At 41.2% G+C, this 26,704-nt stretch overlaps 1 protein-coding gene and 1 long non-coding RNA gene across 2 annotated transcripts in view; both read right to left on the bottom strand.

The window, feature by feature from the left end:
* LOC140748655 (uncharacterized) overlaps nucleotides 1-26,704 on the bottom strand; it is a 342,763-nt gene that overhangs the window by 187,157 nt on the left and 128,902 nt on the right. The window lies entirely within an intron of this gene.
* Nucleotides 1,527-25,767, bottom strand: LOC140748691 (synaptic vesicle glycoprotein 2C). The gene is made up of 15 exons (XM_073081544.1): nucleotides 25,629-25,767; nucleotides 23,893-24,038; nucleotides 22,814-22,962; nucleotides 21,625-21,772; nucleotides 18,108-18,270; nucleotides 17,569-17,787; nucleotides 16,824-16,944; nucleotides 16,185-16,328; nucleotides 15,446-15,538; nucleotides 14,570-14,736; nucleotides 13,710-13,823; nucleotides 12,314-12,525; nucleotides 8,963-9,122; nucleotides 3,378-3,525; nucleotides 1,527-2,957 (listed from the first exon to the last, which is right to left on the bottom strand). Exons 2-14 carry the CDS (start codon nucleotides 23,996-23,998, stop codon nucleotides 3,381-3,383), a joined length of 1,941 nt encoding a protein of 646 aa, XP_072937645.1. The 5' UTR covers nucleotides 23,999-24,038; nucleotides 25,629-25,767; the 3' UTR covers nucleotides 1,527-2,957; nucleotides 3,378-3,380.

Here is a 26,704-nt window from a genome sequence, read left to right as displayed (position 1 = left end):
TCCATACTAGGATTTAGCTGCCTCAGTAATAGTATGAAACGCACAAAAGCCCAGAACCAGAACTGAACAGAAAATCTTAATTCATCTTAGATCTGTCTGCCCGGGATCGAACCCAGGTCCGATTGCGTGTTAGTCCGTTCCACCACACGAGTGCACACAGCTATACAGGGTGAATTTTTAAAACGGGCCTTCAGGGCCAAATCCGAAACTATGAGGATTAGCGAAAAATGCTGAAAGGAGTTACGAGGCCGATTTTGATAAAAACTAAAACTGCATCATTACTTTTTTAAAATAACTTTTTCCCTAGCCGGGAATCGAACGAGTTCATTTTGAAAAAAAATACATCCTCTATATTATTCCACTATCTGATAGTGTTGCTTATAAGGATCAAAATCTGGGAAGTAATGATAAATGACAAACTAAAGGAAAAGCCTCAATTTTAAGAAAACACATATTTTTTTTATATTAATTTGGCAGTTAAGTTCCCGCCATTCATCAATTTAAACATTTCGCGTATTAACAATTTTTTGGCTCAATGTTTCAAATCATTCGAAATGGACGTATGTTCTTCAAGAATTTATATTTTTATGTCCGACTTAGTTAAGGTTACTTTGGTCCTATCATTATAATAGATTTAACTTGCTATGGGCGGAGTTTCGTTTAATACAGATGTAAAATTGACAATTTGCGAGAATGTCTTTTTCGAGTCAAATCCGAGTGATAACTAAACAAAGAGATATAGAAAATTATATTTACTGTTGAAACGTAGTTATAAACAACAAACAATAACAATTTACTATTTAATCACTTATCTATTTTTATTAAAAAATAAATCCTAAAAACGGCGGTAATTTACTTGCCAAACTATTACTTTCTCATACTAAACCGTATGTCACGGTTATAACATCGAATAATTAGTTGATTAAACAACAAATTCTTCAATGGTATGACTTACGTATGTTTCTAAAGAATTACATATAAATCATTTGTTATGTATAATCCTTAAGGATTAGTATGGCAATGTATGGAAAATATGTATATTCTTCAAAATTTTCCTTTTCCTTTAATTTGTCACATAACATTACTTCCCAGAATTTGATCCTTATAAGCGACTCTATCAGATGGTGAAATAATATAGAGGATGTATTTTTTTTAAAAATGAACTCGTTCGATTCCCGGCTAGGGAAAAAGATATTTTAAAAAACGAATGATGCAGTTTTAGTTTTTATCAAAATCGGCCTCGTAACTCCTTTCAGCATTTTTCGCTAATCCTTATAGTTTCGGATTTGGCCCTGAAGGCCCGTTTTAAAAATTCACCCTGTATAAACTCATCCTACACTTCCTATACTAACAGCTCCATTTTTAGTAATTTTTAAAAGTTACTTTTTTAAGTGGCTCCATCTGTTTTTTTATCTATAATCTCTGGAAGTTATTGAAACAAAGGTTTTATGCATAGATGCACAAATTCTTGAGTATTTATAGAATTGCGCTTCCAATATATGCATTCGTAAATATAGGTATTTTCCTAATTTAGTTTTCCGTCAAATTAAAAAATACTAAAGAAATCTATTGATAAATTGATTTATAGTAAGTTTAATTCAGTTTTTCAGTCACTTTCCTTTGGTTAAAATAAACTGGCAAGTCAACGGTACGAAAACTATAGAGAGCGTATTGCTCGATTAAAATTAATTAATTTAAATGTAAAATATTCGTGTAAAAATATAAAATCAATACGAATATTAATTTTACAGTTACAAAGTAATAAATGTAAATATTATTTTAAATATTTAACAAATCGTCATTATTGCACTTTTAATATAAATTTAAGGTGGATAAAACCGATTTATGATAATAATAATGTAATATTTGAATAATAAGAATTGTAATTATTATATTATTATTCGATAAGACTTCTTCGTAGTCATCAATATGATTTGTAGTCGTCAATATAATTTACTTATGCCTGTCATTAATAATCAATCTATCCGATATTTTGTCTTAAAATTTCGATTTTGAGAAATGCCTACTAATTATTTGTCAAGTTTAAATCTATCGTAGACAAAAAATAAAGGATAGATAATTTAATGACAAGCGATAGTCAATTTTATTATCATGATCATTATTACTCATTTCCATGTACATAACTTGTTTTATAATAATTTATAATTATAATAATGAGATGGTATTCATTTTTAACTAATTTCTTATATTTGACCCAAGTAGGATCTATTAAATACAGATAGTCACTGCATTTATTTGCCTTGTTAAAATATAATTTGTCCATTTTTTTATTTCTTTTCTATGAAAAAAATATAAATAAGTGTCTGATAAAATAGTATTATTCACACTATTTTTACATTTACATAATCGAACATATTAGAATGGAGTCATCAATATGACTTGTTCGTGGTCACCAATGTCTAATTCGTGGTCGTCAATATATTTTTTTCTTGTTTTCTTTCCATACAATATATTAAATATAGCTATATAAAATACAGCTGTAAATTATAGTCATGGTAGGCACTCCATGTACCTTTACTTTATTATCTATTTCAATTTCCAATATAAGTATGACGTCTTTGTAGTCATTATGATATTGTAGTCATATTACATATATTTTTAACAAATTATACAGGATGATTTTTTCAAGAAAAGCATTCAATCTTAAACATTGAAAAAATCATCCTGTATATTGTACGTTGAATAATTCTCGTGGTCAGTAATATGACATGTCCTGTAGTCATGACAGAATCTTACGTAACAATATTATTTATAATATAATGAATGTTTAGTCGCTGTATCTTCGTGGTCGTCAATGATATAATCGTGGTCATCAATATGCTATTATACAATGTGTGGTCACGTTACTTGATAGTGTGGAGACGATTGCAACGCTGTTACCGCTGGCGTCGCCACGAGCGATTGTCGCTGCGAGTGCCGTTGATAGTCTTGTGTATCTGTGGAGGGTTAGTGTACATTTAGATATTCGCCGAGTACAGACGAATAAGCACGAATATCAGTACTATATGACACATTGCGCGGAGTCTGTTCTTAGCACTGTGTAGGGTTTTAGAGCGAATTATGTTGTATTCGTGCGTTGATTTATGTACTCGCTATTGTTCGGCGAGTTTCCCGTCGGATCATTCATGAATATTTGGAATATTGTTTTGCACATTTAAAAAATGATACTTACTCATTAGGATTTCCCGAGCCGTGGGTGCTATGAACACAAACTTAGACAAATACAGAAACACCCAGACCCAGAAACAGATATCTAAATTTCTCATTTTGATGTCCGCCTGACTGGGAATCGAATCCGGCATTCTCTGCGATATGGTTTGCTCCTGTACGGGGGTCAACAATTAAGTAGTGTTTACCTGTTAGCGTCGGGGCGCGGCGACAGCGGCGATACAAGCGGCGACGCCGCATATAATCGCAGCGGCGATGCTACTGTCGCCCGCGACGCCGCGAGCGATCGCCGACGCCGCTACTGCCGCCGATAGCACTGTGCCCAGCGTTGTACATCTGAAAGAGAGGGGGGATTGAGACCAGATTGAAAATATAATAAAACTTATTCAGACCAGTCATGACAGGGAGAATGTATTTGTTACGGAAACGGTTACGATGGGGCGATAATAATAATGTTTATACCACAGACAGACAATATTAAATATAATTATCTGTTACATATAGTGTGATAATTTATAACAATGTGTTGTATTCTTTATTTCTAACATGATCGGAAATAATTACACATACTAAGTAATACGTATTATAATAATATGTACTAATTAATAAACATAGGTTTAAAGAATTTTATTCTCAAATAAGACAAATACGTCACTTCTATGAGAACAGAGATTTACATTAAATTAATTTTAGGTATCATCAATTCACACATAGTACGAGTATTATCAGATACCCACTCAACCCTTTCATATTTAAGTGATTGCTTCATGTTTTATTATGTACTCAGCTAATTTGTTCTTGAAAGCGTTGAATGGGTGTACATTTTTAACATTGCCTGGTATCTTATTATATAGGTGTGCTCCTTCAAAAGTAACTGTCTTTTTTCCATAGTTTGTTCTTGCTTTTGGAAGAACAAGGTAGCTAGCTCGGCGAGTTCTACGCTTACTGAAAGGTTTTTCTTTTTTAAACTTTATATCGGACTGGATGTTATTATTTAGACATTTTCTAATAAAGATACAGGTGTTATATATATATAGCTGTTTAATAGACATAATTTTGGTATCGTTATAAACTTTAGTAGTTGGTGTTAAATAATGATATTGGAAAAGCGATTTAATTATTTTGTTTTGTAGTCTCTGGATATCATTCAGTTTTGTTTTAGCAGCACTACCCCAAATTTCAATTAAATAAAGTATATGCGGTTTAACTAGTGAATTGTAGATTATATTTCTTAAATTGTGAGGGATACATTTGCCTAAATTGCGAATGGAACCAAGGAGTGATGATAATTTACTTTTTATGTGTTGAATTTGGGTATTCCATGTTAACTTACTATCTAATCTTAAGCCAAGATATTTCTCTTCATTCTTTTCTTGTATGGGTGTACCATTTATAAGTAAAGGATCATAAGCAGGTATAGTTTTGTTTTTTGCTTTAAAAATTATATAACATGTTTTTGAGATATTGATTGTTAAGAGATTATTTTGTAGCCATGTAGAAAGAGTATTTAAATCATCTTGAGCTTGTGAAATAAGTGTATGTATACTAGAACCAAAGTAAAATAAACAAGTATCGTCTGCATATAATGTAATGTGACCTTTCAAGCCTAGTTCCTGAATGTCATTGACATAGATCAAAAACAGCAATGGTCCTAATATTGAGCCCTGGGGAATTCCGCATGTTATTGGTAGCGTGTCACTTTTTAAATTATCAATTTTAACGATTTGTGTTCTGTTTGTCAAGTACGATTTGAGCATTTTTAGAGCACAGCCAGTAATATTAATGTTTTCTAGTTTTTTTATAAGAATTTGGTGGCTAACTGTGTCAAAAGCTTTTTTTAAATCAATGAATATGCCTAATACTACATTTTTGTTATCTATATTATGCTTAATTTTAGTTACTAAGTCAATTGTTGCTGCCATACTATTACTTTTTGATCGAAAACCGTACTGTCTGGTAGAAATATAATTTATAGTATTTAAGTATTTGTCCAGTCTTACATATAAGATTTTTTCAATTATTTTTGATAGCACAGGCAGAACTGAGATCGGTCTGTAGTTCCCCGGATCAGTTTTTGATCCCGATTTGAATATAGGCGTGACCTTAGCTGTTTTTAGGGTGTCTGGAAATGTTCCTTCGAGTAGTAATTTATTAAAGCAATTTGTTAGACTACTTGTTATATAATATATTATACATTTCACAACTTTGGTGCTTATACCATCTACCCCTGTACTACAGTTCGTTTTGAGTTTGCTCACTATTGTTATAATTTCATTATCAGTACATGGTTCAAAAATAGATAGCTCTGTGTTTTGAATTTTGTTTGGAAGTGCATTCAAGAAATTAGTTTCAGTATAAGGTATCTGATTTGCTAACGAAGAGCCAATATTAGAAAAATATATATTAAATACTTTACAAATATCTTTTAAATCCGTCACTTCGTTATCATCTACAATTAATTTTGAGGGAGCACAGCTTTCTTTAAATTTATTATTTGCCAAAGTGTTTACTAATTGCCACATCTTTTTCGGATTATTATTACATTTTACAAATTCATTATAGTAATATTTATCTTTTGTGTCTTGAATGAGCTTTGCTACATAATCCTTGACTGTGTTGAAATCTTTTTTTAAGGCGTCATTGTCGCGGTTCTCTATAAGCTTTGCCCAGACAATATTCCGTCGAGTAATAGCAGTTATAACATTATTATTTATCCAGTCCTTTTGAGGGAGGTTGAGAATCTTTGTCTTCAGGACTTTATTTTGTTCTATTACAATCTTTATTTTGTTTTCCATTTCATTGTAGTTATCACGTAATTCTTTAAAGTCTGTTGTAGTCACAGAAGTCGTTAATTTCTTATAGTCTATTGCTGCATATTGTACACGTCTTTTAGGGGGAGTCTTAGCTTTTTTTAATTCCATGTATATCTGTTTGTGGTCTGTCATTGGCGAGTTAATTATTGCCATATGAAAATTGTCGTCTTTAAGATTGGTTGTAATGTGATCTAATATAGACTTTTTTGTGGAACATTCTCTGGTGCTATATTTTGTTGCGATTTTATTTAGTAGTGTATGTCCATTTTCCTTCAAAAGCTCTTTATATTGTTTTGTTTGTTTGTCTCTTGTTAAAAGATCGATGTTGAAATCCCCGAAAACAATTGCTCTCTTTTTTCGTTGCAACTGCGAGTCATATGTTTCGAGGAAGTCTTTGTAGTTTGTATTTCCAGGATTATAAACAAGACCTATGTAAAGTGAATATTTCTCTAGCTTAATCCATAGATAATTGTTTCCCCCTATATAGCTTGAATCGAACATGGTATGTTTTAAGTCATTGTGAATGTAAGCTGAAACTCCACCTCCTCTTGAGTCAGTTCTATAGTTGTGGTAGTGCGTATAATTGGGTATTTGCAGTTGTAGAACTTGAGTTTCATTTGTAATCCAAGTTTCTGTTATCAAAATGACATGTACAGTGGTTGGTATTAATTTTAATATACATTTTAGTTCTTCGAATTTTCCTTTTTTACATATGCTCCTTGCATTAAGGTAGAAGAATGTAAGACGTGATTTGTTGCATTGGATACTTTTGTAATTGTCTAGAACTTGGTAACTGTTAGTATTGGCAAAATTTGTTGATGTGCTTTTTATTGATTGAAGTTTTTTGGAGCTTGAGCTTTTGTAATAGTGGGTGTCCCGTTTATATATTTTATAGTTAAGTCACATTCACCATTATTTTCTCGGGATGTTAATTCTTGCTTTAGACTACTTAAATATTTTTGTTGAGATGGAGTTTGATCCGAAAATATCTTAATATTGTCCGGCAATTTGGTTTTGTTTCGTAATAGTTCTTTAGCAGTTCCTGCAGAGTCGTAACATATTTTAATTCTGCGAATTTTCCCGGGAGTGTACTTTCCAATTCTAATTACTTTTATTGGTTTTGGGATATCTTTAATCACCGAGGAAGTAATTTTTAAAACATCTATTAAATCTTTGGACCTTCTTTCATCAACATTAAGAGATGTTTGTTCTGGTACACCTAAGAGTATAATGTTTTTTTCTCTATATTTCCGGTCTTGCATTTCGCGGATTATTTGTTCATTAACATAGAGTTGATTTTCAGTTTTAAAAGATGATGTTTGAGGGGCGACTCGAAGGCTTCTGAGATCAGATTCGATTTGTTTTATTTTGTTTTCTCCTTGTGACACTTGGGTTTCTAGTCTTGTTACGTGGGTTTCTATGTTTTTCTGCTCTGTGATTATGTCAGATGTAGATGCTTTAATATCATTTAATTGTGTATTTACCTCAGTGACGTTATTACGTAGTATATTTATAGTTTCTTCGTTTGATGATTTAATTTCAGTAATTTGATTTTTTACTTCTGTAATACTTTCTTGCATTTTGTTCAAAATGTCTTCATTGGATACAACATATTTTTCTAACAATGAACTGATTCGAGTAAGTTCAGTCCGCATCTCTTTTATTTGATTAGAGCATTCGCATTCATGATCTAACGGTTGTTTTCTTTTTCTGAAGGTGATTTGCGAATCTACCGTAAGATTGCTCATCTTGGACAAGTCGGGTTGTGATCCACCACCCGTCGGTGAGCGTTTTGGTGGTGATCGTTGAACACTCATATTATTACAATAGTAAATGCAAGGCACGCAAACGCAAAATAAATGCAAGACGTGTTCAATATTGCAAGTAACGTATTATTGCTTGATTTGTTTCGATGCGAGAGTAGATTCAAAAAAGATAAACGATTTTGTTACCACTGTTACAGCATATCAAACAAGTTTCTCCTCGTTCGTTTTACAACGGTTTGGTGTACACTTATTAGCGAAAAACACTTGTGCGTTGCACTGTATCCCGCTTACGGCGTATCGATGCGAGAACGAGTTAAAAAATAGCAGCGGTGCTCTTCTCGCGGGGGTGAGGAACTAGTGCGGGCGCTGCCACTGCGCAAGTTCTATTGTTCTTGAGGTGTGGCGCTCAAGTCTAAAGCGGTGTAATTAATAACACAATTCACGCGATTTAAGTGCACTTTGTAGTTTAAATACTGATTACTTTTGCGGAACACGAAATAAAAATATTGTAGCAAGATTTAGCACACGTCCACTCTGTATGATTGACGAACGACATAAACAATAATATATAAAATTAAAAACAATGTGAGCCGTCACGGGACGCCTGGCAGATGTGAAACATCGACATTATTTTGTAAAAGTAATATGCAGAAAAGAACATATTGTGATAGGAACTAAATGTCATAATGATAAAATAAAGTATTACGATTTTTTTCCAGATAACGATGACTATTTATTGAATTCGATTGCGCATGGCGACGCGTCGCCCGTACACACTACTGCATATAGACTGTATATATATACCATCGTATAGCGTGGCGTCGCCACGGCATGCGTCGCCACGCCAGAAATCTGTTTTACGTGCGGCTATAGATGTTTCACATCAATAATGTTAAAAGTAGCATATTAATATCTTTTTATATAATGTGAAAGTAGCTGACGAGCATGCAGCCCTTCTGATGGTAAGTAGCTACTGTCGCCCATGGACATCTGTAAACAACCCCAGATAGTATTAAGAATGCATCGAAAAAATATGTCTCCCTTAACACATCCTTTAAACCACAACACAGCTATACTTAACACTGCTGTTATTAGACAGAAATATGTGTGGCGGTGGTGCCGCCGGAGTCGAACCAAAGAGAGTTCTACCACCTTTATGTAACTGATAAACGTAGAATAAACGTTGTAACTCACCTCAAATTAGCCGGATACGAGTCCAAAATGCCAACACACACGTTGAAGAACACGATCGATATGAAAGCGCGGTACGCCGCCTCGATAATGTATAGCATCGTCTCGCTCTCCGCTAAGTAGAGCGCGGGGGACAGCAATATGCAGAAAACGCAGGGAACCACTGAAACAAATATCTTAATTAGTGATTGGTTCAACACTTTGGAGATTAGAGATTTACTTACGCGTGTGTATACTCTACGCCAAACTAGTAGTCCGCTCTGAATATAGAAACGAGTCGCGTCGAATAGCAAATTGTAGCTATTAGTGGGATGATGACAGCGCGGGATCCCTCCTGTAACCCGTTCCCGCCCGCTCTCGTCCACGGGTACACGGTACATTGCTGCGTTACTGTCCGTTACCTGTCCTACCTTATGTTCTTTTTTGTCGTTGTCCCGTGTCTCTATTTGGAAATGAGTCGTTTACACTTACCTATGTTTACATTCTACTTATTAGTCGTTGTTTAATATCTTAGCCCCTATGTTCTTCAACTCCGCTCGCTCGCAGATAAGCAGTGTGCCTTACCCCCCCCCACCCCTCTAACCCCCCTCCTAACCGGGGCGCGCGGCCCCCCTCCCCCTCACTGTCGGGCAGCGCGGCCCGTCCAACCCCTCCCTGTCGCCAGAGCGCGGTGCGTACCGCCTCCCTGGCCCCCCGCCCCCCCAACCCTCCGTCTGCGTGCGGCGCTCCTACCCCTCACTGGCAGGCAGCGCGGCCTTCCCGACTCCCCGTTCTCGCATTACGCCAGCGTGGGAAGGTGGGAAGGTGGTGGGTGAGTGTCCCCCCTGTCCCCTGTCCCCTGTCCCTCACCGGCGGGGCGCGCGGCGGCGGGCAGCAGCGCGGCGGGCGCGGCGAGCAGCGCGGCGGCGGCGCTGTACGCGAGCGCGCGGCGCGTGCCGCCCCCCTGTCCCCTGTGTCCCCCCTGCCCCCTGTCCCCTGTCCTCACCGGCGGGGCGCGCGGCGGCGGGCAGCAGCGCGGCGGGCGCGGCGAGCAGCGCGGCGGCGGCGCTGTACGCGAGCGCGCGGCGCGTGCCGCCCCCCTGTCCCCTGTGTCCCCCCTGCCCCCTGTCCCCTGTCCTCACCGGCGGGGCGCGCGGCGGCGGGCAGCAGCGCGGCGGGCGCGGCGAGCAGCGCGGCGGCGGCGCTGTACGCGAGCGCGCGGCGCGTGCCGCCCCCCTGTCCCCCCTGTCCCCTGTGTCCCCCCTGCCCCCTGTCCTCACCGGCGGGGCGCGCGGCGGCGGGCAGCAGCGCGGCGGGCGCGGCGAGCAGCGCGGCGGCGGCGCTGTACGCGAGCGCGCGGCGCGTGCCGCCCCCCTGTCCCCTGTGTCCCCCCTGTCCCCTGTCCTCACCGGCGGGGCGCGCGGCGGCGGGCAGCAGCGCGGCGGGCGCGGCGAGCAGCGCGGCGGCGGCGCTGTACGCGAGCGCGCGGCGCGTGCCGCCCCCCTGTCCCCCTGTGTCCCCCCTGTCCCCTGTCCTCACCGGCGGGGCGCGCGGCGGCGGGCAGCAGCGCGGCGGGCGCGGCGAGCAGCGCGGCGGCGGCGCTGTACGCGAGCGCGCGGCGCGTGCCGCCCCCCTGTCCCCTGTGTCCCCCCTGTCCCCTGTCCTCACCGGCGGGGCGCGCGGCGGCGGGCAGCAGCGCGGCGGGCGCGGCGAGCAGCGCGGCGGCGGCGCTGTACGCGAGCGCGCGGCGCGTGCCGCCCCCCTGTCCCCTGTGTCCCCCCTGTCCCCTGTCCTCACCGGCGGGGCGCGCGGCGGCGGGCAGCAGCGCGGCGGGCGCGGCGAGCAGCGCGGCGGCGGCGCTGTACGCGAGCGCGCGGCGCGTGCCGCCCCCCTGTCCCCTGTGTCCCCCCTGTCCCCTGTCCTCACCGGCGGGGCGCGCGGCGGCGGGCAGCAGCGCGGCGGGCGCGGCGAGCAGCGCGGCGGCGGCGCTGTACGCGAGCGCGCGGCGCGTGCCGCCCCCCTGTCCCCTGTGTCCCCCCTGCCCCCTGTCCTCACCGGCGGAGCGCGCGGCGGCGGGCAGCAGCGCGGCGGGCGCGGCGAGCAGCGCGGCGGCGGCGCTGTACGCGAGCGCGCGGCGCGTGCGCCCCCCTGTCCCCTGTGTCCCCCCTGCCCCCTGTCCCCTGTCCTCACCGGCGGGGCGCGCGGCGGCGGGCAGCAGCGCGGCGGGCGCGGCGAGCAGCGCGGCGGCGGCGCTGTACGCGAGCGCGCGGCGCGTGCCGCCCCCCTGTCCCCTGTGTCCCCCCTGCCCCCTGTCCCCTGTCCTCACCGGCGGGGCGCGCGGCGGCGGGCAGCAGCGCGGCGGGCGCGGCGAGCAGCGCGGCGGCGGCGCTGTACGCGAGCGCGCGGCGCGTGCCGCCCCCCTGTCCCCTGTGTCCCCCCTGCCCCCTGTCCTCACCGGCGGGGCGCGCGGCGGCGGGCAGCAGCGCGGCGGGCGCGGCGAGCAGCGCGGCGGCGGCGCTGTACGCGAGCGCGCGGCGCGTGCCGCCCCCCTGTCCCCTGTCCTCACCGGCGGGGCGCGCGGCGGCGGGCAGCAGCGCGGCGGGCGCGGCGAGCAGCGCGGCGGCGGCGCTGTACGCGAGCGCGCGGCGCGTGCCGCCCCCCTGTCCCCTGTGTCCCCCCTGTCCCCTGTCCTCACCGGCGGGGCGCGCGGCGGCGGGCAGCAGCGCGGCGGGCGCGGCGAGCAGCGCGGCGGCGGCGCTGTACGCGAGCGCGCGGCGCGTGCCGCCCCCCTGTCCCCTGTGTCCCCCCTGCCCCCTGTCCCCTGTCCTCACCGGCGGGGCGCGCGGCGGCGGGCAGCAGCGCGGCGGGCGCGGCGAGCAGCGCGGCGGCGGCGCTGTACGCGAGCGCGCGGCGCGTGCCGCCCCCCTGTCCCCTGTGTCCCCCCTGCCCCCTGTCCCCTGTCCTCACCGGCGGGGCGCGCGGCGGCGGGCAGCAGCGCGGCGGGCGCGGCGAGCAGCGCGGCGGCGGCGCTGTACGCGAGCGCGCGGCGCGTGCCGCCCCCCTGTCCCCTGTGTCCCCCCTGCCCCCTGTCCCCTGTCCTCACCGGCGGGGCGCGCGGCGGCGGGCAGCAGCGCGGCGGGCGCGGCGAGCAGCGCGGCGGCGGCGCTGTACGCGAGCGCGCGGCGCGTGCCGCCCCCCTGTCCCCTGTGTCCCCCCTGCCCCCTGTCCCCTGTCCTCACCGGCGGGGCGCGCGGCGGCGGGCAGCAGCGCGGCGGGCGCGGCGAGCAGCGCGGCGGCGGCGCTGTACGCGAGCGCGCGGCGCGTGCCGCCCCCCTGTCCCCTGTGTCCCCCCTGCCCCCTGTCCCCTGTCCTCACCGGCGGGGCGCGCGGCGGCGGGCAGCAGCGCGGCGGGCGCGGCGAGCAGCGCGGCGGCGGCGCTGTACGCGAGCGCGCGGCGCGTGCCGCCGAGGTGCGCGGTGAGGTCGGCGTGGCGCGCGCAGGCGCCGCGCATGCCGCGGATGCTGGTGCCGCGCAACACGCACGCCGCGTCCAGCTCGCGACCGAGCTCGATGTCCGTGTCTATTATGCTGGTGACGAACGAACGGAACCTTCTCAATCAACGAACGAATACGCTTAACTGATAATAAAAAAAAATCATAAACAATAAATCATCAAATTTGTATATGTACTAATACGCATAGTTGATAATAAAAAAAATCGTATAAAATAATCATCAAATTTGTATATGTACTAACTAGCTAACCCGGCAAACTTGGTACCGCCTCTAAATATATTTATCAAATATATTTCATATAAAGTATAGCCTATGTTACTCGTGGATAATGTAGCTTTTAAATGGTGTAAGAATTTTTAAAATCGGTCCAGTAGTTTTTGAGCCTATTCATTACAAACAAACAAACAAACAAAGTTTTCCTCTTTATAATATTAGTGTAGATAAAATTATTAGCCGCAAAATAATCATCATTTCAGCCTTTATTATTCCACTGCTGGACATAGGCCTCCACTACAACATTCAAAATAATACCAAAATCGGCCCCTAAAAATAATAAATTCCTACACCAACAAAATTTTCGGCCCATAAAAAACACTAAATTCCTATACTAGTAAAATTATCGGCCCCTAAAAAAAGTGCCAAATTCCTATACTAATAAATTTTCGGCCCCTAAAAAGTGCCAAATTCCTACACTAACAAAATTTTCAACCCCTCAAAAATACCAAATTTCTACACTAACAAAATTTTTAGACCCTAAATATACCAAATTCCCATACTAACAAAATTTTCGGCCCCTAAGACATACCAATGTCCAATACAAACAAAATTTACGCCCCTAAAAATACCAACTTCCTACACAAATAAAATTTTCAGCTTAACAAAATTAAATGAAATTCGGTCCAATACTTTATACAATAAGTGAGGCAGTCAACCAGCCAATAATAATATGGGCGATTTTCAGAATCGTACATTTCAGAAAGCACTGGTTATAACTTTCTCAATTTTTTTACAGCTAATTAAAATACACATATGAATCTAACATTATCCAGTTAAGATTAAGTGATTTTCAACTAATTGGTCGATGTATTTTTATAAAAAAAAAAATGTATACAAATAATCAAATAAAAAAAATATAGAACATTTAATGAAATAACAAATTTAAACATAACAAAACCGGATAGAGAAAAAAATAAATAAAAGAAAAGATAAATAAAAAAATAAAAGAAAAAGAACAATAAAAATACATGTGATACTCACGTGCTGTTAACAAATATAGATGATTGGAAGGCGGTCATCGACGTTTGCAAGTTGCAGAACGCTACACGCTCGAACGAACAGTTCCGGAACGTCACGTGTGCCAGGAACATATCACTGGAGACAAATGAGAATAACAATCATTTTAGAATCGTATTTTGAAAGCTGGTAGAACCAATACAGTTCGATCGAGGTACCGCTGTCTATACAGGGTGAATCTCCATAATGTGCACATATTGAAACAGGCAAAATTAAACCTCATTTTGTGTGTGTTTTTGGCAGGTGGTAGAACCCTTTGTGGTTCGACTCCGGCGGCACCACCGCCACACCTATTTCTACCTAATAACAGCAGTGTTAGGCGCTGCTGTGTTCCGGTTTGAAGGGTGTGGTAAGGGAGACAGACTTTTCTGAGGCGTTCCAGCTTAGTCCTCAGGGGTAGCGGCGCATCTGTGGCCGACCTCAGGTGGGAATATCTAATCCTATCTGGGGTTGATTACAGATGTCCACTGATTGATGATTACAGGTGTACACTGATTACAGGGCGGCAGTAGCCACTTACCATCAGGTGGACTACATGCTCGTCTGCTACTCCTATATTATAAAAAAAATATTTTCTATATGCATACTCGTATGATGATAGTTAATAATTACCATTACGTTGAGTACAACTTCTTTTGACACTTCAGAGCGGACTGGCAGTTTGACGCAGACTATACCAAATAAAAAGAAACATACATACAAACAAGACAAAGACATACATTCACTCACTCATTCATTCATACGTTGTTAATATTACCCTCTGTAGTACGATAAAAAAAAAGTGCGAAATGACAGATATTTAGCTAAATTTAGGTCATACTAACCGAAAAGTGCAATCCCTGAACGCCACATCAACATACTCTACATTAGAGAGCGTATCGTTGTAGAGCGCGCCCTCTATCGCCTGGTTCCGGACGGTGCGCTTGGAGGCTTCGAAGGCTTCGCCCTCCATCCTGGCCACTGTGTTCGGTATATACGCTGATAGGTAGTACTGAAAGTAAATATGATATCACAAACATGACTTGTGGAAAAACCAAGTCTCGCAACTCAGTCCATTTACCGTAAAAAGTCGTGACATCAATTTAATACCAAGTCGGTTTATTTATTCAGTTCCTATTTAAGACCTACTTAAAAATATTTTTTGTTTTAAATAGTTAGATTGACTTGGTAATATAACTATACGATATAATTTAAAATAATATGCTCACAAGTAATAATAATAATAATGATTGTAATATAATGATTGTACCACAAATAATGATTGAAAGGTTGTAGAACCCTTTGTGGATCGACTCCGGCGACACCACCGCCACAACTTTTTCTACTTAAATTATTAATTTATTCATATGGATATTATATTAAGCGCTGTTTTGGTTTGAAGGCAGGTGAACTTTTGCGATAGCAGCAGTGATAGCTTAGTGGTTAAGAAACGCGGCCTCTTGATCGAGGGGTCCGAGGTTCAAATCCCAGGCACGCACGCACCTCTGATTTTTCAAAATTATGTGCTCATAAGAAATTAATTATCACTTGCTAAAACGCTGAAGGAAAACATCGTGAGGAAACCTGCGTACCAAAGAGATTTATAAAAAAAAAATCTCAAAGGTATGTGAAGTCTACCAATACGCACTTGTCCAGCGCGGTGGGTTGATGATGATGATGAGACATTTATTAGATTTACAAAATGTATTAGATATACTTACTTGTATAGCCATTGAGAAGACAAGCGTGGCGCCGAGTCTTAATGTCGTATTCCTGTAAGTGTTGGAGAACAGCTGGAAGAATGCTTGCCAAAACTGTGGAGAACAAAAACAAAAATCATTAATTACATTTGTTATAATTTTGGTAAATTTTATATCCTTGGTAATTGGACAAATGTGTGTGGAATTTGCTCGTTAATCTTGAGAAGTTTAACTTTATTGGATGGAACTCCCTTTCGACAATGAGGAGTTCCTTAAAGTAATTTTGCAAAATTAATGCAATTGATAAGAAAACTTATATGGTCCATTATTTATTTCATAATAATGCCGCTTGTTTATTGATATCTGATTGTCAATGAGACAAAAAGTTTTAGGACAAAAAGGCTTATACGACAACATATTTGTCACTTATGTTTTCAAGGGCAGCAATATTTTATATGGTGGTCTACATACTATTATACTTTTATCATTACACAAAATATGTATATGTATTAGGCAAATCGAAAAGTTTTGTTTCATGACGAAAACAATTATTACAAAAACCTTAAATGTGACACACAAAACAATTTCTATCATTTCTATCAATATCATTCATTTAGTGGCAAAAAGTGTTACAACATGATGGAAATATATTTTTTGATTAGCATTTTAGATTTCTTACATAAATAACTGCTTTTGCCACTAAACAAATTTTTGATTACTTCTCTATACAAACATCCATATCATCAAAACAACATCATACCATCTTCACACTATGTCGCACATGGTGCAGGGCGGGCGGGCGTCGCTTGCCTGGCAGCGCCAGTTCCCCCAGACGGTACTCCCCGTCCCCGGCAGCTACATTGGCCTTGCTGCACACACGCAGCTGGTTGCTGCTGTGGATGCCCTGGGAACGGTGTGTGTTGTGGTGAGTGACGTCATATGTGTGGTATTTGCTTGTTCGGTTAAGCCTTGTAAAGTGGATTGTAAGTTGTAGCTCTTGGATATTAAGGAGTTCCCTCTAGCATTATTTACTATTGACTAGAGATATCTAGAATTAATGGTAAATATTACTTTACCACACATAAAAAACAAACGCTTTCTACACTCACAGCCCCACACTAGGATTCCCTGTGTCGTGGGTGCCATGGACACACATATAGACAAATACACAAACATAAATTGACAAATTTCACTTTTGTTTCATTATATGTGACAGCTCTTTACTGTTCCACTGCAGGACAAGGGTATTAGAGTGAGAAGGGAATAATTGTAAAAAAAAAATGTTTTTTACTTAGTCTATGTTTGATGTAGCATCTAATTTAGAAAACTTATTAACTAAATAAAAATCCAGTTGTACTTACTTAGTACCTTTATATTATATACTTTCTAAGTTATTTACCTGGTACACCACCATGGCGTCTACTTCCCGGCCGACGTCCAAGAGATATCTCGGTGACTCCGGAGTCCAGATCAGGCTTATCAGCGACGCCAGGATTGGCAGCGTGCACAGGAGTAAGTATCTAGAACAAAATTAATTCTTATATTCATTCATCTACCTGTCTGGCCATATGGGGTAATATTATCACATTTTTTTTTTAATTATAGGAGTAGGCAGACGAGCATGCAGTCCATCTGAAGCTAAGTGTCTACTGTCGCTAATGGATATCTATATACAACCTCAGATAGAATTAGATATTCCTACCTGAGGTTGGCCCCAGATGCGCCGTATGACCACCATAGCTTAGTAGTCACTATAACCCTGAACTTAAGTAACGGCACACAAGGTGTGCCACATTATTCACAATTTGTACGTACTTACCGGTACTTACACGAGGCAATATGCATTAGTCACAATCTGCATCTATAATCACGATTTTTAATACGGGCACACGATGCATTCCGATTTAGTTACTATTACCTTTTATCTTAAATACAGGCGCACGGAGAATCCTACATTAATCATGGCCATAAATTAAATCCTAAGTACTGGAACACGAAGCATTCCGCATTAGTCACTCTCGTATCACTATGTCGCATTACTCTGATCTGAAGAGTCGGCGTACAAGATATTTCGTATCAATTGATATCACCTTAATTATCTTAATCTTATTAGCTTCTGAGGCGTTCTATATTAATCCACTCACCTGTGCCACGCGCTGAAGTGCTCCTTGTTCTCGATGAGCGCCTCCGCCCCGGTGTGCGGCAACACCGCCCTGGCTAACAGCGTAGCGGTCAGGGTGCCGAGCGCGGCAGCAGCTAGCAGCGGCGCACAAGCGGGTGAGCGACGAGAGCGCGGAGCACACTCGCCTACATACGCATAGCCCGCCGGTACTACCCCACCCGAGCCTATCGCTGAGCAGAATCTGTTGAAATACGTTTAAGAGTTACATTTAATCCGGCTCGGAGGACCATGACATAGCTAGTTACTTTGCTATACTTATATTTTGTAATTATTATATAATAATATTGTAATATAAACGCTTTCTACACTCACAGCCCCACACTAGAATTCCCTGTGTCGTGGGTGACAGATATCTAAATTATGAATTTAGATTTGTGTTTCTGGGTCTGGGTGTTTGTGTATTTGTCTCTGTGTGTCCATGGCACCCACGATACAGGGAATCCTAGTGTGGGGCTGTCAAATAAAAAAAAATAAGTAAAAGTTCAACACATGTACACTCACCTAGCCATCATAAAAGTCCCATAAGTGGGCATGAAAGCAGCTATGGACGCGAACACCGCGTTGACGGCGAGACACGACAGTAACGTTCTTCGTCGACCGAGCCGCTCCGCTAGGGCTCCCCATCCCACCGCACCGAGAGAACCGCCCACTAAGCTTATCATTACTGTGGATAAAAGAAAAATACAAATTTATATTAAAGTAGTAATTATTATATGTAAAAAATATATAAAAATATGGCATAAATGTAATAAATATCTCTCCCATAATATCCTCCATAAGTTTGAAAAGAATGAGATATACATACACACATATGCTCGAAGAACATTACCTTCAGCAGTTGGGTAAAAAAAGTGGCTTTTAAATAGTAATTATTATAAAAACAAAAACGAGGCTGCTTAAAAATATATCCTATGTTATATATCTATACTAATATTATAAAGAGGAAACCTTTGTTTGTTTGGTTGTAATGAATAGGCTCTAAAACTACTGGACCGATTTAAAAAATCTTTCACCATTTGAAAGCTACATTATCCACGAGTAACATAGACTATATTTCATATGAAATATATTTGATAAATAGATTTTGAGGCGGTACAAAGTTTGCCGGGTCAGCTAGTCCTATACATTTTAGACGAATGCAATAACACCTGTTATGTTAAAACCGTCATACCGTTTGGGCGACAACGCGCACTAAAGAATGAGACATACATGTGTTAAAAAAGGTCCCCTCCGCATTCGGGTAAAAAGGGTTTTAAATATTCTTTCCACCCACTCATTTGATACCCACTAATTATAAAAGATTGTGTAATAGGTATGCACAGCATTTATGTTTGGTGTGTAATGAAAAAGTGCAAGAAATGAATTATCACTTGCTTAAACAAAATAAATTTGTATGAAAGTCTGAAAATTCTTCCTCAAAATAAACCCTCACTTTAAGCGGAGATGTCAGCAGTGGCAAAATCATCAACCCATTACTGTCCCACTGCTGGGCACGGGTCTCCTCTACGGGCCATAGTCCACCGCGCTGGCCAAGTGCGTATTGGTAGACTTCACATAATTTTGAGATTTTTTTTATAATCTCTCAGGTATGTAGGTTTCTTCACGATGTTTTCCTTCACCGTTTAGCAAGTGATAATTAATTTCTAATACGCACATAACTTCGAATAATTATAGTTCAAAAAACTAAAAAACACGCTTTTATGATAAAATCAACTAAAAAGTAGAAAAAAAATTTCAATCTAAGAATCAATTAAGGAACAGTAAATAGTATAATTGTGGAAAAAGTGTGGGGTGCTTTTCGAACCTGATAAATGGAGCACCCCACACTTTTTCCACAATTATACTATTTACTGTTCCTTAATTGATTCTTAGATTGAAAATTATTTTCTACTTTTTAGTTGATTTTATCATAAAAGCGTTTTTTTAGTTTTTTGAACTATAATTATTTATTAATTTTTAGTATTTCTGATTATAGCGACCACCATTATTCATCGTTTGTAAAAAAATCAAGTGTCTATCTATTACGATTTAAGAGATAAAGCCCAACGACAGACGAACAGACCGCAGAGGGTTTCGTTTTAACCTTTGAGTACGGAATCCTAAAAATCATTCTACAAGAGGGCATTATAGATATGTTTCAGAACATTTGAGTTATAGGGAAATAACATTATTATTTTCTAAACTAAAAATCACGATAAAAAAGTTACGCCTATTGAAACTAAATAGCAATAATTATTTGCAATCTAAAGTTGCGATGAACTTTGCTGAAGGTGTTTGAAAAAATCTCGCCTCGAAAATCGTTAATCCAGAGGATGTTGATAAGGACAATGGTACAAAACTATTAATGTTTAAAATATTGAATTGTCATCGGTCCTTAATAAGTATGCCAAATTTCGAGTTAATCCGACGTTTTGAAGGGGGTTAAAATCATGTCGAAAGATTCCGTTACATACTAACATACCAACATACATACGTCTGAAGCTAATAAAAGCGTGTTAAAAATTAGAGGTGCACGCCTGGGATTTGAACCTTGGACCCCTCGATCGAGAGGCCGAGTTTCATAACCACTAGGCTATCACTGCTATCAGCAGTGGCATAATATAGGGTTAATGATGATGAATGGACATCTTACTAATCAGACCTGTGGAATCTTTAATATCTCATATACATTAGTCACAAAACTGATTCATTAATATAACCTTGGTGATTGCACAATTCTCAGAAGAAATTGCTCATATATCTGCATCAATTTAATCTCATTAAGCTCGCTTACCCCTCGTCATTAAGGAGTACCGTGCAATATTTTTTTGAAACATACAATTTGAGCTTTTTAATCATCCAAAATTGTAATCAAGATTGAGAAGCATTGATGGCCATGTGATCTAATATTGGCTTTTCAATCGGGGAGCCGGAGCTTCAAATCCCTTATGTTTCCATATAATATGCGTATTACAATTTAATTAACATTTACTTTAAGATGATTAAGGGAAACATCGTAAACGAAACCAATACACCTGAGTTCTTAAAAAAATCCCATAAATATTTCATAGCTGTGTGAAGTCAAAAATTCACCGCTGTTCAGAATATGTAATGGCTCGACTTGGCGGAAGCACTGCCGTGCCTCCTGATGAATACAACCGAACACGTGCATCAATTGTAGACATCGACATCTTCCATGATTCGTGTCTTTCGTTTAAAAACAAACTAACAACTCATTTGCTTACTGTTTAAATTGAACTGCTCTTTTAACATTTAGTCATTAATAAGCTTAATGAATACTATTTAACATCTTATTATATTTGTCTTTTTTTTTTGTTTTTTACAACAAGCAATAACATGTCTTTGGCTAATTACGAGAATGCTGTACATACTTATAATTGGCATGTATGTAAGGTACATTATTATTGTATTTAAATTGAAAATGTTATGTATACTATGCTGTATGTGTGTCTAAATAAATAAAAAATAAGTCATCCAATTCAAACGTGGCCTGTGCGGTGAACTAAGGCCCAAGCAAATGTCATTCAAGAGAGACCCGTGCGACAACATTACATTTTACATTAATTAACAGCATTAACTTTACATCCTTACTAATATTATAAATCCGAAAGTAACTTTGTCTGTCTGTCTGTCTGGTTGTCTCTTCTTCACGCCTAAACCACTGAACCGATTTTAATGAAATTTTGTACAAAGATAGTCTGAGACCCGTGAAAGGACATAGGATAGTTTTTATCCCGGAAATCCCATGGGAACTAGGAATGGCGATCTAAGATCGATTAATCGGAGAATCGATCTTTTGGACCCAAAACATCGATTATTTTAATCAATATTAGTAAGGATTGAATCGTAAACTATGCATTTGATCAAGTGATGATCTTTAGCAAAGTTGAAGGCACGAATTTTCAGTTTTATGTATGTTAGTATGTTATATTATTTTCTTTTAAACGCGGGCGAAGCCGCGGGCAGAAACTTGTTATTTATAGTTCCAAATTCAGATAACATTTATCTATCTACTCACCCAACCAATTCTTCTCGTGGGGGAAGATGCAGAGCTCGATCTCGGCCGAGGGTAAGATGAAGGGGATGGAAGACAGCTCCAGAGAAGCGCCAGCCACCGCCAGGCTCACCGCCAGGATTATACGGGCTTGGGACCAGCCGCAGCCAGCCTGAAGGAGGAATAGATTTTTTTTTTATAATATAGGAGTAGCAGACGAGCAATCAGTCCACCTGATGGTAAGTGGCTACTGCCGCCCATGGACATCTGTAATCAATCCTAGATGGGATTAGTTGTTCCTAACTGAGGTCGACCACAGATGCGCCGCTACCCCTCAGGACTAAGCTGGAACGCCTCGGAAAAGTCTGTCTCCCTTACCACACCCTTCAAACCGGAACACAGCAGCGCCTAACACTGCTGTTATTAGGTAGAAATAGATGTGGCGTCGGTGCCGCCGGAGTCGAACCACAAAGGGTTCTACCACCTATTAACTTTAAGAAGTCCTTGCGGTATGACTCAGGAGACACCAACGCCACACCTACGTTTGCCTTATAATAGCAGTGTACAGTTGACGAGTCTGAACTTAAACTTGTGGCAAAGGACCAATACTTTAATCAATTCCAGTTAATTCTTAAGGATTAGTTATTGAAAGGTCTGTAGACAGCGTCAGATAGAGCTCCAATGCTATCTGGGGTTGATTACATATGTCCTATTTGTGCCTAATTACAGTAGTGTTCAGTGCTGTTATTCCATACTTTGTAGGTTGTATAAGTTACAGTTATAAGGGATGACATCTAAATATATATAACTCAAAGGTGACTGACTGACATAGTGATCTATCAACGCACAGCCCAAACCACTGGACGGATCGGGCTGAAATTTGGCATGCAGGTAGATGTTATGACGTAGGCATCGGCTAAGAAAGGATTTTGATCAATTCTACCCCCAAGGAGATGAAATAGGGGATGAAAATATTACTTCGTAACGCGAGCGAAGCCGCGGGCAAAGCTCGTTCATAATATGAGGCATTCCAACTGAACCTTCACGGGTAGCAACGAATCTATGGCCAACCCTAGATAGGACACCGATCCTATCTGATGTTAGTAAGAGATATTTATAAACGCCAGTGATCAATTGCCTTCAAATTACATTTCCTACTAAGGTTCCAAAAAATCTACCACAAGAAAGAGACAAAACATATCCTAGCCCTCACCTGTCTCAGTGCATCTTCATGGAACTGCTCCAAGACACTAGAGTCGTTGTAGTCCAGCAGCTCTCCGCTCTCGTTGCCGTCAGCGTTGTCTTGCACCACTGCGGCCATGTTTACCACGTTGCCGGGCTCACCTGCACCTGATTCTGCTCCTGGGGATATAAAATATAATAATTTGTGCATTACTATAAATTATCTAAATATATATAACTCAAAGGTGACTGACTGACATACTGACCTATCAACACACAGCCCAAACTACTGGACAGATCGGGCTGAAATTTGGCATGCAGGTAGATGTTATGACGTAGGCATCCGCTAAGAAAGGATTTTGATCAATTCTACCCCCAAGAAGATAAAATAGGGGATGAAAATATTACTTCGTGACGCGAGCGAAGCCGCGGGCAAAAGCTCGTCACATTATAAGTTAGTGAAGTTCGTGGCTGAATTACAATTGTAAGACAAAGATAATTATAAGACAATCAGGATTGCTATTTGAAGAATAATTGATGACAAGTAAAACCTCTGTGCTCTAAGTTAGTTATAGATAACCACGGGTGGTGGCTGATAACTTACCATCATCAGTCATATGTTGGTTAAGTTATAACTTCTACACTATGTTGCTGTCGAACTGCTATATGTGTGCTGTCAAGTACCATCTAATCCTATCTGAGGTTGATTACAGATGTCGATGGGTAGCAGTAACTGGCACGAGGTGGCACGCTCGTTCGTCTGCTACTCTTATATTATAAAAAAAAAACCTTGGTAAGCTGCAAGCCAAGTATTTCATGACTCCCATTGTGTCATTATTTATAGATAAAATATTTCAAAGTATCATGTTGACATAAATAGCAAATAGCAAATAGCAAGATAATCATTTCATAGCCATCAAAAATTGCTATTACTTCTGTAGGACACATTTCAATGTACCAGGGCGCCATAAACAGCTAGGTATTCAACGGGTCGCTATACATATATACTCACCAGGTTGTCATACATATTCCATCATCATCATTATTCACAATAATTTCTGTAGAAGACATTTCAAAGTACCAGGGCACCATAAACACCAAGATACCAACCTGGTCTCCGTTCGTCGTTGTCCACCCTCGCGATGGAGCCGAAGCTGAGCTTGGAGGAGCTCTCAGAGTCGGAGCGAGCGCGCACCAAGCACGCCTGCTCCTCCATTGTCACCGCTATGTGTTACTACTTGTTGTATGTGATGCATCTACAAGAAAATTAATATTATTTTATTATCAACCCATTAATGTCCCACTGGGCACGAGTCTCCTTAGAACAAGAATGATGGTATTTGAAATGTGTAGATTAAGGTAGAATAAGTAGGTTCTGAAGGTGATAGAAACCCCTGTGGTTCGACTACTGAGGCACCTCCACAGTAGTCAAACCTATAAACAGCAGTGTTAAGCGCTGCTGTGTTCTGGTTTGAAGGGTGTGGTTAGGGAGACATACTTATATGAGGTATCACAAATTAGTTATCAGGGGTAGTGGGGCATCTGTGCCCGACCTCAGGTAGGAATCTAATCTTATCTGGGGTTTATTACAGATGTCCATGGGCGGCAGTAGGCACTTACCATCAGGTGGACTGCATGTTGATCTGCTACTCCTGTATTATAAAAAATCAACAATGCAGCTGGCAATTTGTAGCTTTTACTGACTGAAGTTGTAGCTTTGTGACTTTACTGATTTTTGAAACGGGGATGGGGGTGGGTAGTAAGATTATTGGTGGTGATGATTGTCATCAACGGATTATTGTTCCACTGCTGGACATGGGTCTCCTCTTACAGTATGAGGGAATAAAAGTGGTTAAAACTGAATTGGTAGTTCACACACATTTGAGAAGATTTTTTTAAGTCTAAGGTTGTAGTTTTTTTACTGTTAAAGCAAATGAGAGTTATTTCTAATCAGAAATCATAACTTTTTTGAATTTGTTTTTGTGAAGCTGAGAATTCCAAATCCATATAATATGACTGTTGGTGACCACATGTCCCTAAAGATGCACTTTCAAGCCTTAGATTAGACCATGTTAGTCTCGGGACTAGATTAGGGCTACGGTATGCCCTGTCTGTCGTAAGAGGCAAATAAAAGGGGGCTTCCGGGGTTGCGGGCGGAAAGAGTGGAAGCTCGAACCGTCCAGCAAGCAACCCCGGGAAGGACGGCGTTGTGTGTGGCCGCATACCGTCGTAAACACCAGCTGTGCGAGAGGAGCGTAAACTGCTCCCCCCAGGGCAGAGCTCAATAGGGACATCGCGCTTGGAGGACTCCGGTTGTGTTCCATCGGAGATCCCGGAGTTCTCCACCAAGCGCTGGAGACGGCCACCGGGGGGTTTTCGTGCGGTAAAATCCCACATATTACCTTTTGAAGGTTTCAGCCTCGTAAATAAAAAAAAAAAACAACAACTAATTTTTTGTTTCCACGTTAGGTAAGACGATTTTTTCGTTCAATCGTTAAATCTTATTAGAAGCCTTATGGGCGCTTTGAAAAAGAGACCCAAGCCCAGCAGTGGGAATAAAAAAGGGTGTAGCTAGCCAATCAGCGCACTTAATCACAAGATTATGCGAGTTCAACTTCACACGGCATCAATGAATTAATACAAATTACATATACGCCTTAAAATAACAAACTTCACGAGAATAGGATCGACCACAGAATAAAATCTAAATACGATAATGATAACATGAACTATAAATAACAGTCATTGTTCCAATATTTCATTTCATTTCAAATAGCAAATAAGTTATCAACTGATATTATAACACTAAATAATTACGACATCACCGGCTTATACACAATACTCACGTTTCGATATCACAATACTAAACACGAAAAACAAATCACACACTCATATTTACGAAATCTATACAATATTGCAAGAATTAATCGAATATGCGGAAAACAAAATAAACAAGCATGTATCGGACAAAGCACGGCTACTGAGTAGGGATGCTACAAATATATCGATCGTTAACTAAACTATCCGGTCGATAGATTTAAATCAAGATAAAAATCGATTTTAAAGAAGTGAATAAAGCGAGTGATCGATTAGTGTTCTAATTGTTATAGAAGTAATTTGCTTATAATGCAACTAATGATAAATAATATTTTTTCGTGACAAAAGCCTTAACTGTCAATCTAAATATAGAATAAGAAAGATGTTTCGCTAAATTTAGGAATGTGCGTAAAAATATAAAAACAAATAATGATCTAACTTACTATTTCGAAGCATAAAGCAATTGGGAATATATCTTATTTTTGAACTTCTCTTACGTAACACCGAAAGCAAGGCTAAACTGGTGTCTAATATTTAAAATATATTTTACAAATTACATTGTGATTATTTATCGCTCGTGTTAAGTGCAAATTTTGCAAAAATATTATTCAATTGTTTAAAACCTGCTGCACATTTTACAAACACACATCGTAACACTTTTTAATTTTAAAACAGCACTTTCAATTCTTTTAAAGTCATCACATTATTAAGTATTGTTTCAAATACATTTTGCGAAAGGTTCACCGAGATTCATCACACTGAATAGAAAATATGTACAGGCACGTAAATATAAAAATTAAGCAAGTCTATTTATATCCTTTGTCATAAGAGCCTGGTTTATAATATCCGTTAGTAAATCATAGCTAAATTCATAAATACAAAATTAAATCCCCTTTTCACATATTAAATTCAAATAAAAACACTGAGGTTATATCAGTCAAATGGATCATACCCGGTGTTAAATTTATCACATGTAAAGTATATTAAAATCAGTTGAGTTTAAGGTCAAGAAAGGGACGAACACTGTTACAAATATAGACTAGAACGAGATGTATACAAAAGATCAAGGTAATGTTACGCGTTTGGGTATTCGTATAAACGATAT

The sequence above is a fragment of the Epargyreus clarus genome, unplaced genomic scaffold (assembly GCF_041222505.1).
Source record: "Epargyreus clarus isolate Ecla_fem2 unplaced genomic scaffold, WU_Ecla_fem_2.2 ptg000016l, whole genome shotgun sequence".
NCBI lineage: Eukaryota > Metazoa > Arthropoda > Insecta > Lepidoptera > Hesperiidae > Epargyreus > Epargyreus clarus.
Note: the sequence above shows the minus strand (reverse complement) of the source record. Positions and strands in the feature narration are given on the sequence as shown.